At 33.4% G+C, this 16820-nt stretch overlaps 1 protein-coding gene across 2 annotated transcripts; it reads left to right on the top strand.

Moving 5' to 3' along the window:
• The first annotated feature begins 449 nt into the window (after nucleotides 1–449).
• Nucleotides 450–15710, top strand: LOC139500722 (serine/threonine-protein kinase Pink1, mitochondrial-like). 2 transcript variants are annotated; one of them, XR_011658340.1, is made up of 11 exons: nucleotides 467–957; nucleotides 6145–6307; nucleotides 6985–7335; nucleotides 7816–7978; nucleotides 8524–8709; nucleotides 9537–9697; nucleotides 11368–11498; nucleotides 13164–13344; nucleotides 13878–13939; nucleotides 14667–15228; nucleotides 15307–15710. XR_011658340.1 is itself a non-coding variant. In XM_071289559.1 (10 exons), the coding sequence occupies exons 1-10, from the start codon at nucleotides 637–639 to the stop codon at nucleotides 14901–14903; spliced, it is 1956 nt and encodes a 651-aa protein (XP_071145660.1). In that variant the 5' UTR covers nucleotides 450–636; the 3' UTR covers nucleotides 14904–15710. The 2 variants fall into 2 exon arrangements, 1 of the variants encoding a protein (XP_071145660.1); XM_071289559.1 differs by having other exon boundaries at nucleotides 450–957; nucleotides 14667–15710.
• Nucleotides 15711–16820: the final 1110 nt, after the last annotated feature.

The raw sequence follows: 16820 nt of genomic DNA on the forward strand, positions 1-16820 counted from the left end.
GAGTTTAAATGGCTGAAGTGGATTTAAAACTGATGACGACGCAATGATTCACATCTCCTAAAACCCGCTGTTTTGTGTTTTTTCCAACTTCACACTCTCCCCAGATTCCAACTGTTTACACTCTATTTCCCACTTCCCAACTTTTAAAACCCGGCCCGCTGTATTCTACACACTCACTCAGTAAGTTCTGTATCTGTTTACCCACTTGAGTTTACCCACTCACGGTATGATTATCCCACATCTCTAAGGCGTTTCCATCCTTTTTATGATACCTATACATTTTTAGGTCGTTATAATAGTGCGCTGCGCTTGCTTTTGTCATTTATGGTCAAGATATCTTTTTAGGAATATATTTTGTGGAGTGACGACCAATAACACAATAGATCAGAATACGTCGAATGACAGTTTGGCGGGAAATAGTACGGGAGATAATTTATACCAACTTCGGAAGCTATTTGAACTTTTCGTTCTAGGTCAAGGTAACCCCAGAAATATATTTCATCAGCAAAATGGAGGACAGAAATTAATTGCGCAGATACTTCTTTTACAAAAACAGTTATTTCTGCTTTCACATAGATATATATCATCTCGAGGGCTAGGCTTTCAGTTGGCCTAAGCCCTCTGAACGGCTCAAAAATGACAGCCAAAGTCATTTCAAATGTCTTCAAACGTGGGAAGGATGTTATTCGACTCGCACTTTCAAAACAACCACAAAATGTCGAAGTCCGACAACCAAAAACAGAACTCTTCCGTCTGCATACATCTCAAGTTATAGCTCCAGTAAGAAGCATCTTATTTACAAGTCGTGTGTCATACAAAACGATAGCGAGTCAGCTAAGACGAAGAGCAGCTTTCGAGTTTGGAAGACCACAACGACTTCCATTTTTCGGCTTTGTTGGTTTGGCCCTGGCAACTTCGGCACAAAATGAAAATGAAAAATTGACAGATGAGATCAAAGTATGTTATAGATGATTTGTATTTTTATGCCCCACCCATACCCGTAGCCAGGGGGTGTTTGAGGGGGGGGTTGGGACGACCTCCCCCCCCCCCTTTTGAAACCAAATAAGCACTGTTAAAGTCAACGTTATAACAATAACATATTAAATGATAGTCAGCATGGGTTTAGAAGCAAAAGGTCTTGTGAGAACCAACTTATCATCAGCATACAAGACCTTGCTAAATCATTGGGATATGGTAACCAAATAGATGTCATACTTTTAGATTTTTCCAAAGCTTTCGATAAAGTCCCCCATAAAAGATTAGCCCAGAAATTAGAATTTTATGGTATAAGAAATCAAAATTTAAATTGGATAAATGACTTTTTAGCTGACAGGCAACAGCAAGTACTACTAAACGGTGTAAAATCTTCAAAATTAGCAGTTGATTCTGGTGTCCCTCAGGGAACAGTTTTAGGCCCAACATTATGTTTACTTTTTATAAATGACCTACCCGAACATGTAACTTGCAATGCAAGACTTTTTGCAGATGACTGTTTATTGTATAGAAATGTAAATAATAGTTCTGATGCACAATTACTTCAAAAAGATTTGTCTAGTTTAGTAAAATGGGAAGAAAATTGGCAAATGAATTTTAATCCTGAGAAGTGTTATGTAATTCATATTTCTAAAAAAAGTAAACCTTCCACTTTTGATTATATATTGCATAATCATATTTTAGAAGCAGTAAAAGACAGTAAATATTTAGGTGTAACTATAAGCCATGATCTTGATTGGGGAACACATAAACAATATTACTTGTAAGGCAAATAAAACCTTAGGTTTTCTTCGTAGGAACTTAAAAAGCTGCACACGTAAGGTTAAAAACCTTACGTACACATCACTTGTCCGTCCGGTCGTCGAATACTCTTCCCCTGTCTGGGATCCGTACAAAAAACAACACATCACTCAGGTTGAGCATGTACAGCGTAAGGCAGCCAGGTTTGTCATCAATGATTATAAAGACAGATCACCTGGAGCAGTTTCAAATTTAATAAAATCATTGGAATGGGAAAATTTAGAATTAAGAAGGAAAAAGGCTAGATTAACTATGCTGTATAAAATAAATTGGGGGTTAGTTGAAGTTCCTAAGGACAACTTAACAATATCTGATAGACGCACTAGGGGGAAACATAAATTTAGGCAAATATCAACAAATAAAGATTTCTATAAATTTTCATTTTATCCTCACACTATTTCGGACTGGAACTCACTACCTGAAGCAATAGGTATGTCAGACACCCTGGAATCCTTCAAAAGTGGCATATCCACTCTAACATTTGAAGGATCCACAGCAACTTATTAAACTTTAAAGCCACTGTACATAATGTATATATGTTATTGATAACGATTTTTCTTGTCATATTATTTTTAAATTAAGTCCATATGTACATAGCACACAAGTTCCGGGAAGTTTTACACTCCTACCTAGGAGTCTACTCCCGTATTCGGAAGAAGAAGAAGAAGACGTTCTGTTCAAATTGTGACTGTTAAAGTCGAGTTCATCAGTCCAAATATCCCCCTCCCCCCTTGGAAATTCCTAGCTACGGGCCTGCCACCTATGATCACCTACGATAGTGAAGGGGCATTAATGTTTTCTGGTCTGTGCCCAGAGTGCGTTCTTTTGTTCTTTCGTCCCTCTGTCCCGCTTCAGGTTTTAAGATTTTGGTCAAGGTAGTTTTTGATGAAGTTGAAGTACATATGTTCCTTATGATATGATCTTTCTTAGTTGAATGCCAAATTTGATTTTTTACCCGTATTTCACGGTCTAAAGAACATAGAAAATGATAGTACTTATACTAGTTTCAGGTTAACGTTTTTGGTCAAGATAGATTTTGATGAGATGAAGTCCAATCATCTTGGAACTTAGTACAAATGTCCCCTATGATATGATCTTTCTTAATTAAATGCCAAATTAGATTTTTGATCCCAATTTCACAGTCCAGTTATGAACATAGAAAATGATAGTGAGAGTCAGGCATTTGTGTACTAGTATAGACACATTCTTGTTTTTCCGACGTAGTCGGTATAGTTTAGGTTTTTGCCCTTTGAACTTAAGGACGCTGAACTATGTCAACAGAATACGCATGCTCGAAAATCCTTTCTGTGATTGGACAAAATGCTGTCATGGTGGGTGATTTGGTTATGTTTGAAAAAACGTCTCGTTAATTATATCGTGATGGAAAGCAAGTGAAAAACTATAAATATTTGAACAAGATCTTACAAAGATTTATATTTTTATTAAAATAATTGTTTATCCAATAGCTCTTTGCAACCATGACAGCTGTTTATTTGGGACAATTATATAATTTTTAATGTAAACTTTGTTGTACGAACGTACATGACTTTTAGAACGCACCTACACATGTGAGATTTCCGCAGGGTTTTGGTGAATGTAAACAGAATTTCTTGTAGTTACATTCAGATGGAGATTTAAAATTTAAGTCATTGTGCTTCTGAAGGTTATCGAAATGATAGTTTAAAACATATACTCAAATTTAAATACGTCGGATATCTTTTTTAAAGATAGTTCTTGTTATGATTGTCATCTACACTCAGAGATCTACTGCCATGATTGTTAGAATGAATATACCAGCAACTTGAACAGACTACTCAGACTAATAAGTCAACTGGACTGTCTAATAAAGTGCTGGACTGTCTAATAAAGTGCTGGACTGTCTAATAAAGTGCTGGACTGTCTAATAAAGTGCTGGACTGTCTAATAAAGTGCTGACTGTCTAATAAAGTGCTGGACTGTCTAATAAAGTGCTGGACTGTCTAATAAAGTGCTGACTGTCTAATAAAGTGCTGGACTGTCTAATAAAGTGCTGGACTGTCTAATAAAGTGCTGACTGTCTAATAAAGTGCTGGACTGTCTAATAAAGTGCTGGACTGTCTAATAAAGTGCTGACTGTCTAATAAAGTGCTGACTGTCTAATAAAGTGCTGGACTGTCTAATAAAGTGCTGGACTGTCTAATAAAGTGCTGACTGTCTAATAAAGTGCTGGACTGTCTAATAAAGTACTGGACTGTCTAATAAAGTGCTGGACTGTCTAATAAAGTGCTGACTGTCTAATAAAGTGCTGGACTGTCTAATAAAGTGCTGACTGTCTAATAAAGTGCTGGACTGTCTAATAAAGTGCTGGACTGTCTAATAAAGTGCTGACTGTCTAATAAAGTGCTGGACTGTCTAATAAAGTACTGGACTGTCTAATAAAGTGCTGACTGTCTAATAAAGTGCTGGACTGTCTAATAAAGTGCTGGACTGTCTAATAAAGTGCTGGACTGTCTAATAAAGTGCTGACTGTCTAATAAAGTGCTGGACTGTCTAATAAAGTGCTGGACTGTCTAATAAAGTGCTGACTGTCTAATAAAGTGCTGGACTGTCTAATAAAGTGCTGGACTGTCTAATAAAGTGCTGACTGTCTAATAAAGTGCTGACTGTCTAATAAAGTGCTGGACTGTCTAATAAAGTGCTGACTGTCTAATAAAGTGCTGGACTGTCTAATAAAGTGCTGGACTGTCTAATAAAGTGCTGGACTGTCTAATAAAGTGCTGGACTGTCTAATAAAGAACTGGACTGTCTAATAAAGTGCTGACTGTCTAATAAAGTGCTGGACTGTCTAATAAAGTGCTGGACTGTCTAATAAAGTGCTGGACTGTCTAATAAAGTGCTGACTGTCTAATAAAGTGCTGGACTGTCTAATAAAGTGCTGGACTGTCTAATAAAGTGCTGGACTGTCTAATAAAGTGCTGACAGTCTAATAAAGTGCTGGACTGTCTAATAAAGTGCTGACTGTCTAATAAAGTGCTGGACTGTCTAATAAAGTGCTGGACTGTCTAATAAAGTGCTGACTGTCTAATAAAGTGCTGGACTGTCTAATAAAGTGCTGGACTGTCTAATAAAGTGCTGACTGTCTAATAAAGTGCTGGACTGTCTAATAAAGTGCTGGACTGTCTAATAAAGTGCTGACTGTCTAATAAAGTGCTGGACTGTCTAATAAAGTGCTGGACTGTCTAATAAAGTGCTGACTGTCTAATAAAGTGCTGGACTGTCTAATAAAGTACTGGACTGTCTAATAAAGTGCTGGACTGTCTAATAAAGTGCTGGACTGTCTAATAAAGTGCTGGACTGTCTAATAAAGTGCTGACTGTCTAATAAAGTGCTGGACTGTCTAATAAAGTGCTGGACTGTCTAATAAAGTGCTGACTGTCTAATAAAGTGCTGGACTGTCTAATAAAGTACTGGACTGTCTAATAAAGTGCTGGACTGTCTAATAAAGAACTGGACTGTCTAATAAAGTGCTGGACTGTCTAATAAAGTGCTGACAGTCTAATACAGTGCTGGACTGTCTAATAAAGTGCTGGACTGTCTAATAAAGTGCTGGACTGTCTAATAAAGTGCTGGACTGTCTAATAAAGTGCTGGACAGTCTAATAAAGTGCTGGACTGTCTAATAAAGTGCTGGACTGTCTAATAAAGTGCTGGACTGTCTAATAAAGTGCTGGACCATGTGGACTGTCTAATAAAGTGCTGGACTGTCTAATAAAGTGCTGGACTGTCTAATAAAGTGCTGACAGTCTAAAATTTCAACTGGGACAAATTATTAAAAGAAATGTCAGACAGTCCTAGTTGACTTACATGTCTTTAAGGTCCAAGTTGTCTTTTCTTGTGGACAGTTAATTAAGTTGCTTTGGCATCTAGTGAGATACCAGACCAAATAGTTATTGCATCTTGAAAGGCTTAGTTTTATTTTTTGCTGTGGCATCAATGAAAATGACAAAGCCATTTTTTTGTCTAGACTTTGAGACTCAATTTTTCTAGGACAGCAAGAACATTTGCGTACATGTATATCATGTATTTGAAAATTAACCCTTTTGTGTGCTTTTTAGTGCTAAATATTTTCCAGAAATATCAAAAAGTACTAATGAAATGAGTAATAATTCCACCCAAGTGATAATGACTTAATACTTATATTTTTCAAATGACCCATCATTGGTTACAATATTTACCTATAAATGAACAATGCTACATGTACACATGTATATGAATGTAATATTTGCCTATGGTTTATATTAAAACCAATTCATCCATCATTATTATTTTCCATGATATATTTTTGGAACTTTATTTATGTAATTAATTTCAGGAAGTTCTACAGAACAGAATCAAGACCAGTCCAATTATACAACAACTGTCCCTGGAATCCTTTGACCTAGGTCAGGTAATTGGTAAAGGATGTAATGCTGTTGTGTTTGAAGCTAGACAGAAAGATGGACAGGAAGTGACCCTACAGCTGGATAATTCTTCAGGTTTGATTGTTTTTTTTTAGTACTCTTGTATAACACCAGGCACCAGGCTCTTCATCTGAAGAGGCGCACATTTGTACATGTATTAGGCCACTGAAATTGCAAAAAAAGTAAAATTCTTTAATCCTTTCAATATAATGTTTCAAATTGTATTGATAATTGAAATGAACATTACAAATTATAATCTAAACTATTTAGTTTGTGGTGTCACTTTCATGTCATAAACATGTTGAAATGGACAAATTGGTTCTATTAAGGCAATTTTACACGTGCACATGTTTAAGCTATAGTTAGAAACCAATGACTTGCCCATAGAGACATTTTGGTTCAAAATAAGCCTTGGATAATATCAAAATATTTATGAAAAGTTGTCACAAAGAGACTATTTTGGCATATTTTTAACACACATATATATATATCTCATTTCAAACAAGGTATACATTTTTCACTAATACCCATCACACTTTGCTTAATTTGGAGAAAATAAGTTGCCGATGACAAACGTTAGATTTTCAGATAAATATGAAATAAAGGAGAAGTGGCGCATATGAGAATGAGATGGTAACATAAAGAAGACATTTTGAGATCAACATACAGGCTATATACAGTGTGCTATTAAATGTTTTCTGTAGATTCTAAATGTAAATTTGAATTATCTCCCTTTTCCCATATGTTTGTAGATTTTGAAAATGTTGTTACTTTACAATCAACCAGTGTGGAGGATGAAGAAGATAAATGGTACCCACCTACTGAACTATATGTTGAGGAAGAAACCAGCCAATCATTTTCTGTGATCAGTGAAGGGGAGACAGCTATGTCAAGTTTTTCAATAAATGAAGGGGAGATAATTGACAGTTTTTCCTTCATTGAGAGCAGAGAGGTGACCCTGAACCAGTATCACTTTGATGATGAAATTTCTTTGGATAGTATGTCCATTTCAACTGAATTGACTGATGGAGAGAGTGAAAATACAGAATCTGAGGAGGAATGTGATAAGTGGTCATTTATTGAGGAGGAAGGAATTGAAACAGGTAAGGATTCATATGTGTCATTTGTATTCCAACTATTGCTATAAAATACTATTTTACTTGTAAATTAGTTATTTTTAGAATATTTATTGATGGTCAATGAATTTTATAAGTATGTACATGCTTCAATTTCTATTTTCGATAAAAATGAAGTACGAAGATTATAAACCTTTAAACAAAATTGCTGGCCTTACAAAATGAGGAGATGTTGTAAGGTGCTAATGAGACAATTAACCACTTGTCCAAATGGCACAGATTTAAGCAAGCAACAAAAGGGTACTGTATTGCCTTCAACAATGATCTAAACCCATACCATATACCATATTTCAGCTTTAAAAGGCCTGGACATGGCATGACATTCACATTTTCTTCTATGGGTTGCAATGTTAATTTTCTTATGATACCCATGGTAGAATTTCATCACAATTAAAATGGCAATACTATTACACTAATGAGTCATATGTAGAGTTGTCTTTTTAAAAGGGTCAATAGAAGATATCACATCAATCAAGTATAACCTGGCTATAAAGATGATGTTTAACTATGAAGTCGAATCAAAAGCTGATTCTATAATGAAGGCCATGGAAAAGGAGACTGTCCCTGCTAAAGTTCCCATCTACCAGCTAGGGGATTCATGGTACTTTAGGTAGGTTTACAGTTTGTTACAGGGTACTAGTCCTACCTATCTACCAGTCAGTCCTATTGTGAAGTCCTGAAAAAGGGGACCATGCCTGATGACGTCACTTATACACAACTTTCTGCAAATATTTGTAAAGGAAGGATGAGAATCATTAGAGAAACAGATTTCACCACTATAGCTGTGTATTAGAATATACATGTACATTGTATCTACACTCTCGACAGTTAAATTCAAAAGCTCCGCAAGTCTCACGCTTTAAATATTAACATTAAACTGCCTCCGGTGGAGAAATATTGTAACACACTTGTTGCATTGATTGATTTTATACATATATATATATAATAAGCTAAAAAAATGTAAACTGCAAATTGATCAGTATTACCAGATTTATAAAAAAATAAAATGGAAGAGTTTTAAAACATATTTTTAGATTATGATTGAATGTTAATATCAATAGGGCAAATATTGACCTGTTGAGTGATTCAGGCTTTTATGGGCCTCTATAAAGTTTATATTATAAAACCTATTCATTGTCATTATTATCTTTACAGAAACAGAGTCAGACTAAAATCCTTACCCCAGCATCCAAACATTGTCGATATGATTGGGGCATTTGTTGATCCCTTTAACGTGCCTCAGTTGTCTGTTGCCATGGAAACCTATCCAGCTGCATTACCCAAGAGACTGTATTCAAATGGACTAGGACGTAATATGACAATGTACATCGTGATGAAGAAGTAAGAATCTTCACAAACAATTTTAATTAGAAATGAAGAAGTTAAAAGATAAACATAAAGGAATAACTAAATGGTCTTTAATGTTGTACATTCTTTTGGGTTAATTTACCAAGAGGGCACCAAAAAACTTGTGATACAATGACTAAAAGAAAAACCAAAGAATGCTACACATATTTACTAAAATCTGTATAATACAAACTCCATAAAAAAGTGGGATTGAACTGATGTGCTCTGGAAGTATAAGCAGTTCCCAGTGGCAGATCCAGAAGTTTTCATAAGAGGGGACTCCGCTCTAGTCATGCATCAGTGATTCCCTATATAATCAACTTTTTTTTTCCCAAAAGAGGAAGGACAGGCCCTTCTAAATCTGACTATGGTTTTGTTTGGTACAGGGCCACTAGATACACAATCTGACTATGGTTCTGTTTGGTACAGGGCACTAGATACACCTCCCTTGTGATATAGTAATGGAAAAGTTCATGGTGTTGAAGTGAATCAAAAATAACGTTTACATTTATGTGAAATGGTATTTGTTTTTAGTAATCTAAGTAAAAAAATTGTAAAGGTTTACTTTGTTTTCTAGCCGAGTGACTTTAAACCGTTCTCTTTGACAAACACCTATTGACTTCTAACAATACTGAATTATACAATGAAAGAAATTACAGGAAATTTTGTGGTAAATTACAATGTACATTTATATATATACAAATAATATAATCAGGAAAACTGATTCTAATATTTGACTGCTATTTTTTATTGTTCTTATTCTTTGTTATTCTCTCTTTGTCAATAATGAATTCTGTTTAAATTAACCATACTGATTTTAGATATGATATGACACTGAGAGAATATTTAGAAGAGCACAAACCAGACGTTAGAACCAGATGTCTTCTGCTGACTCAGCTGTTGGAGGGAATAGTCCATCTAGGGAATCATGGGATAGCTCACAGAGACATTAAAACAGACAACATGTTTTTGGAAATTTCAGGTATGATATATTATGTATGCAAAAGTATACATTAGAAATATTCTTGAATGAATTACTTATCTACAAATAGTTGAATGTGTAATTATAACTTTGATATCTGAAATGTACTATAATCTTGCTGAAACTACCTTGTCAATACTATGTTGTTGTGGTGTATGCATGTGTGATACTCATGAATGTTATTCTGGGGTTCTAACAAAGTTGAAGTTGAAAAAAAAAATATTTATGTTAGTTTAAACAATATTTTATTTTTCAAAAGTGCATGAAATATAATTATACAATATAAATACTGGGCTTTGGAAACAAGTAAAACTTATATAAACTGTCTCCCTTGTGTGAATATTTATGTTGTCAATGGGAAGGATAAAAAAAAATTCCAGAGGTTATTGATGTGTATTATATAAAACTTGGCTGCTGATTATTTTGGACTCAGCTTGTGAATTTGTCACACTGTTTACAATTTATTAAGCTCTAAAAAAATGTGTTACTGTAAGGTTGATTGCTCATTTTCTAAAATACCTGTCTTGACTGTTGTATAAAATTAGAAAACTTAGTTCAGTGTATTCTACAAAATAAACAGATATTGAAAAAAATGCACATGTTTTGAATAATTTCTTGGGCTTAGCTTTCATAATTGTATAGATGATTGTTTTACGTATTCTAAAGTCATGTATCAAATTAGTTAGATATAGTTTGTTACCTTTATCTTTCTTACCTTATAAAGTGCTGTATTTGCCATCATATTTTACAGCTTTATTTGATCAGAGTTGTGCCCTTATGACTGTATTTCTCATATCCCTCTTCTCTGCATTTTTTTACTCGTAATTTGTAAAATATTGAGAAAGATGAATAATTATTGATCTTTAATATATATTTGCAAGGGAAAATGTTGGTCATGTGAGTTTGTAAGGTTGCTATTTCAATTCTCTTTAATATACTATTCGATATAAAGATGGCATTTTGACTTGATATAATTATGACATAAATTGAATTCCCCTGATATTTCCTTTGGCTTATATAAATGAACTAAATCTTTTTCATTTGAGATCTATTTTGTTATGCCCTTCCCCTTCCTCTCCTCTTTCCCCTTTGTAGCAGAGGGGGCATTATTTTTTACCCTTGTCCATCTGTACATCCCTCTGTCGGTATCTTAAAGTTAATGGTGGCCTCATGGATTGCTGACTTTTGTACTTGTATCCTTCAGTTATTTTCTTACATTCAAACTGGCTATAGAGATGACCTTTATTATGTCTAAACCTGTCTTGTCAGATCATAAAATTGAGAATGGAAATGGGGAAGATGTCCAAGAGACAACAACCCGACCATAGAAAGTCACCAACAGGTCTTCAATGCAGCGAGAAACTCCCTGACCCAGAGGCGTCCTTCAGCTGGCACCTAAACAAATATATATACAAGTTCAGTGATAATGGACGTCATACTAAACTCCAAATTATACCCTTTTCTTGTACCACTGTATTATTATTTTTGCATTTTGAACCTCAATTCAAAGGTCATCTCTGTTGTAATGGCAGTTTTATTTTGACTCAAAGGTAAACTTAATATGCAGGATTAACTGTATAAGTGAGCTCACTAGTAATGTGACCTTGTATTTGTTATCTAAGCCAACAGTTTCCATTTATTTAATAAAAGTCTTAATATTGATATGACAGAACAATCAGTACCCAAGCTAGTAATCGGAGACTTTGGGTGTTGTTTGGCAGACACAGAATTTGGACAGAAGATTCCATACTTTACATCTGACACAGACAGGGGAGGCAACTGTTCATTAATGGCACCTGAGGTAAGGACTGCATATTCATTATTATTTGTTGGGTTTCATGGGTATAGGTTAATGACGAATTTAAATGTTCAACGAAATACAAATTTCTATGGTATCCTGACTTCGGCAAACCACAAAATCACATATTCAAGAAAATGCAAGGTTTCGGCAATCCATGAAAAATAAGTATGCAGGAAAAATAAATGAATCCATAGTAAATGAAAGGTAAAAAAATTTAAGCTACTAACTTTCTTTGCTGTTTAAAAAATTTGTGAATTTTTTTCCCTTGCTTCAGCGTTTTTCATTTTTTTTCTACAAAGTTAAACAAACACTGTAATTCATTTGTTTTAGAAATATTTGTATGCCCCGCTGTGGGATTTTACCCTTTTTTTGTCTATGTCGGTACATCCCAAAATTGATTTCCCTTCTCCAACTTTACTTTCCTTAACCAAATGTTTTGAAACTTATACACAATGTTTATTAACACAAAACACAGATCAAGTTTGAATTTTGGTGTGGTCACTTTTACCATTCTAGAGTTTTGCTACTTCAATTTGCCTCAACAAAATGTTATGAAACATACACACAATGCACATTACCTTAAAACACAGGCCAAGTTTTAATTTTGGTTACCTTTCTAGAGTTATGCCTCTTTACAAATGGAAATATTGCTGAATTTTTGTTTCCATTCTCTAACTTTAGTTTGCCTCAACAAATGGTATGTAACATATGCACAATACTTATTACCACAAAACTCTGATCAAGTTTTAATTTTTATGGTGTCACTTTTACAGTTCTAGAGTTGAACCTCTTTACAAATGAAAAAAAGCAGAAATATTTGTTTCTGTTCTCTAACTTTAGTTTGTCTCAATTAAATGTTATGAAACTTATACACAATTTTTATTCACACAAAACTGGAATCAAGTACAAGTTTTGGTTGTGTCACTTTTACTGTTCTTGAGTTATGTCCCTTCATAACATTATGTGTGGGGCCATGATCATCATCTGTGTCCCATGAACACATTCCCAATTTAATTTGTATATCTTAATCATGAATAATAAAATTGAGAATGGAAATGGGGAATGTGCCAAAGAGACAACAACCCGACCATAGATCAGACAACAGCAGAAGGTCACCAACAGGTCTTCAATGCAACGAGAAATTCTAGCATCCGGAGGCGTCCTTCAGCTGGCCCCTAAATAAATATATACTAGTTCAGTGATAATGAACACCATACTAAACTCCAAATTAGCCTGTTTTGACTTCAATTGATATATTTGACATGATTTATTCTCCTTTCAAGGTTACAAGTTTGGTGCATATAGAGCTACATTGAGGAATGATTTCTTACTTTAAAAGTCTTATTTAATAATCAATTGAATAACAAGTTAATTGTGAGGAAAAACAATACATTTTGTATATCAAATTTATACCAAATACTACAATTAGGACCGTGTTGAAAAGTTTATAGGAAGAGGCACCATGTATTTTAAACATTTTGTAAGCCTTGCTAGTTTTCTGCATTTTCTGAAATTGCAATTATTCTTCTTACAGTTATTTTAAAATCAACAGTTGCAATAATAAATGCTTGTCAAAAATACTGAATTGATATAAAAACAAAATTGAAAAAAAAGATGTCTTCACTTTTTGTCTTCTTTAATTAATGTTTGCCATTATGATTACAGATTTCAACAGCCATTCCTGGTAGAGATATCTGGTTAGATTATAGTAAAGCTGATCTCTGGGCTGTAGGTACTATTATTTATGAACTGTTCTCCATGGACAATCCTTTCTATGGGAACCAGTCAGGACAGGGATTACAGGATAGTAGAACCTACAGGGAACAAGATCTGCCCTCCTTACCAGGTAAATTATTTTATTGTGTTTGGGTTTCTGACATTTCAGTGGCAAAAGTTGACAACTAATTTTTGTTTCACAGCCCAATTTATGAACAGGAAAATCTGAAACCATTTAAACGGGGAAAACTAACAGTCTAATCTATATAAAAAACAAAAAATGAGAAACATTCATGAACAAGAACAAGAAACCACAACTAGTGAACATCAGATTCCCAACTTAAGACAGGTGAAACAAATGCAGCGAGTTTGAATATATTAACAGATGCCAACCTTCACCCTTACCCGAAACAATAGTGTAACATCACAACATAGAAAGACACACAATAAAATATCAATTGAAATGGCTTAACTTAATCAAAAGACATATCGACACAAGTAAACATACACTGAAAGAACAAATTTGATCAATGACACATTGTAAATGTCTGTCTGTCTGAAATTTTTTCTACAAATGAGTGATTCAGGCAATGTTTTTAAGTGTGTTTAATGTTGATCTTTTGTAACATTTTGTGTATCAGCATTATAAATTATATATTACAGATACAGTACCACACATTGTCAAGTTACTAGTAAGACTGTGTCTATCTAGAGATCCCACAAAGGTTTGTTTCTTAATATACATTAAAAATACAGATAATGAAGGTTCTTCTGTAACTTTAAAAAAGATAGATATAAAGTTATAAATTGCGACAGTGAGAAAGGAATTTAAATTATTAAAATTTATTATTTATTTTTGTTATTATTTGAGAAAAAGTTGGTATAAAAATTAAAGCTGAATGATCCTGCAAGAAATCACAAAAGTAAAACAAATAAGGCTTTATGAAATAAATTAGTTGTTTCACACCTTCTGTATACTTGCAATATAAAAAAGAGAGTTTTTCCTGTTTGTACTTTTTTGAAAAGTAATATGTAACAGGAATCAACTAAATGTGAGGTTTAAACAGCCAAGACAGTTTTCAAATATGCTCATTTATAGTTTTGGAGCATATTTTCCATGAAGGCAAATGTTTTCCCTACTTAACACATGACTATAGAACTTGAAACCTTCAAAAATGAAGTAGGAAAGAACTGACAATTATTGATTTATCATTTTTCTTTATTCAGAAAATTTCAATTTGTGTTGTTGGGTTGCTGTCTTCTATGAATACCAACCTTGACACGGTAAAGGAAAACCAACCTTGATACAATATACACAAGGATAATATAATTCACATGGAATTGTTGTCTAGTACAATTTCTCGCTACATTGAAGACCCATTTTTGACACATTCCCCATTTCCTTTCTCAATTTTAATAATTTTAAGAAAATTTAATTTTCATTATTTGCAGAGACCAACTCCTACAGATGCAGCAAATCTAATGCAGATTTATTTGTGGTTTCCTGAATGGTTTGTGTTTAAGCCTGACCTGTCTGGTATAAAGGAGCACCTGTTGGTCCTTACAGCTCAGGTCATACTGCATGGAAAACACATGGCTCCTGGTGACCAGCTGATGTCAACATTTCTACAGAGACTAAAGCTAGAGGACATTAACAGAATTGTAGACAACTATGCTGAAGTGGAATAATGAACATGAATAATTTTTTTTGTTACAGGATGTGAAATATTTTGAATATATTTAATACTTTGTTATTTTATTTCATCTGTTTACAGACGTTGCTTTGAAGTATTTGTAAATTACTATTTTTTTTAGAAGTTTTAATTTTTACACAAATCTGATTTGATATCCACATCATTATTTTATTCTGAGTTTGAGTTAGGTTGTTGATTGACCTTTAAGGTTTAATGCTTTTCTGATTATTTTTTTCTGTTTTGACCTATTAGTGTTTACACAAGAAAGAATTTGTTTAATGTGGCCTATTAATCTTATCATATTGCTAATAGAAACTTTAGTTTTATAATTAAATAATTATGAAGACATGTATAATTTCAAAATTAAGTCCTGTTATTATTTAAGTTTATTTGTACAGCATTCATGATCTTCAAGATGATATTAAATAATTGTTTTCATTACAACTGCTCGACAAGAAAGAGTAAAGAATAGAACTATTACTTGGTCAATGTTTGTTTTTGATTCTTATACTATTAATCAAAAAATCTATAATGATTTTGTTATTGAGCTATGATGAAGAAGGTACAAAAATTGTGGTTTAGTTTGCAGTATCTATAAAAATTCTGATGGTACATATAAAATTTTAGAGTGAAAATCATGATTTAAAAAGAAATAACTGATAAAATTAAAGATCTGCAGGACTATAATTAATTAGTTTGTTAACTGTTACGTCTGAAAAAAAGATTGAAATAAATTGTTTTTGTTGAACTTGTTAAAATATCTAGGAATAGATATCTGTTATGAATAAAGCACTTTTTTTAGTCTTTGTGTTATTGTTTTTGTTGAGCCTGCCACTTCTGTCGAAGAAAGCTCAATATAGAGAAAGTGATTCGGAAGCTTAATATTTTATAAGCTAGAAGATCTGGATGCTTCATACTTTGTATATTGTTGCCTCAAAATGTTATAAAGTTTCTGTCTGTCAATTCATATGTCTTACCAATTGGTGTTATCCATGCTTGACCTCATTTTCATGGTTCAGTGGTCAAAGTTAAGTTTTTGTCTTATGGTCTTTTTTCTCGTTCTATATACTTTGATCAACTACATTTGGTGTATGGAAATATTTTATGATGTACATGTCAGTCTCACATCTTTTGTTTGACCTTGACCTCATTTTTATGGTCCATTGCTCAGTATGAAGTTTTTGTGTTTCGCTCTGGTTTGCTTGAACTGTAAACAATAGGTCAACTATATTTGTTGTACGAAAGGATTGTAAGGTGTATATGTCTGTCTGGCAGGTATCATCTGACCTTGATATCATTTTCATGGTTCATTGGTCAGTGTTAAGTTGTCATGGTTAAGTTTGTTTCTTAGATACTAAAAGCAATAGTTCAACTATATATAATACATATATTGATGGTTGTAAGGTGTACATGTCTGTCTGGTATGATTTATCTAACCTTGAACTAATTTTGATGATTCATTGGTCAATGTTTAGTTTTTGTGGTTAGATCTGTTTCTTAGAAAATATAAGCAATAAGTCAACTATATTTAGTGTATTGAATAATTGTAAGGTGTACATGTAATAATTGTTTGATTTATCTGACTTTGACCACATTTTCTTGAATTATGATGAGTTTAAAGGATACTTGTAGTAAAGCTTTATATATAGGACTGTCAACATAAAATCAATGGTAAGTAAAGAGGGCGAGATATTTCAGCATGTGCACTCTTGTTTTTAATTAGACTTTTGTTATACATTACAACTTATAAGTCTTGTAAGTGGTAGAGTTTATGAATGAACAAAATAATTATTTCTATTTAAATAAATCCAGTGGCAAATATTTCTAAGAGATTCAACATGTACATGAACAACAGTATTGATTGATGACTGATTAGTATTTCGCAGAAAAAGTACATGCATATGTATGAAGA

The sequence above is a fragment of the Mytilus edulis genome, chromosome 13 (genome assembly GCF_963676685.1).
Source record: "Mytilus edulis chromosome 13, xbMytEdul2.2, whole genome shotgun sequence".
NCBI classification, from domain to species: domain Eukaryota; kingdom Metazoa; phylum Mollusca; class Bivalvia; order Mytilida; family Mytilidae; genus Mytilus; species Mytilus edulis.

What these genes read in the sequence shown, in the direction of transcription:
- LOC139500722 (XM_071289559.1), top strand. Translation starts at nt 637, where the DNA reads ATGACAGCCAAAGTCATTTCAAATGTCTTCAAACGTGGGAAGGATGTT. An exon ending in ACAGCTGGATAATTCTTCAG is followed by an intron (nt 6,308 to 6,984) that starts GTTTGATTGTTT and finishes ATATGTTTGTAG; the next exon opens with ATTTTGAAAATGTTGTTACT. An exon ending in ATGTACATCGTGATGAAGAA is followed by an intron (nt 8,710 to 9,536) that starts GTAAGAATCTTC and finishes TACTGATTTTAG; the next exon opens with ATATGATATGACACTGAGAG.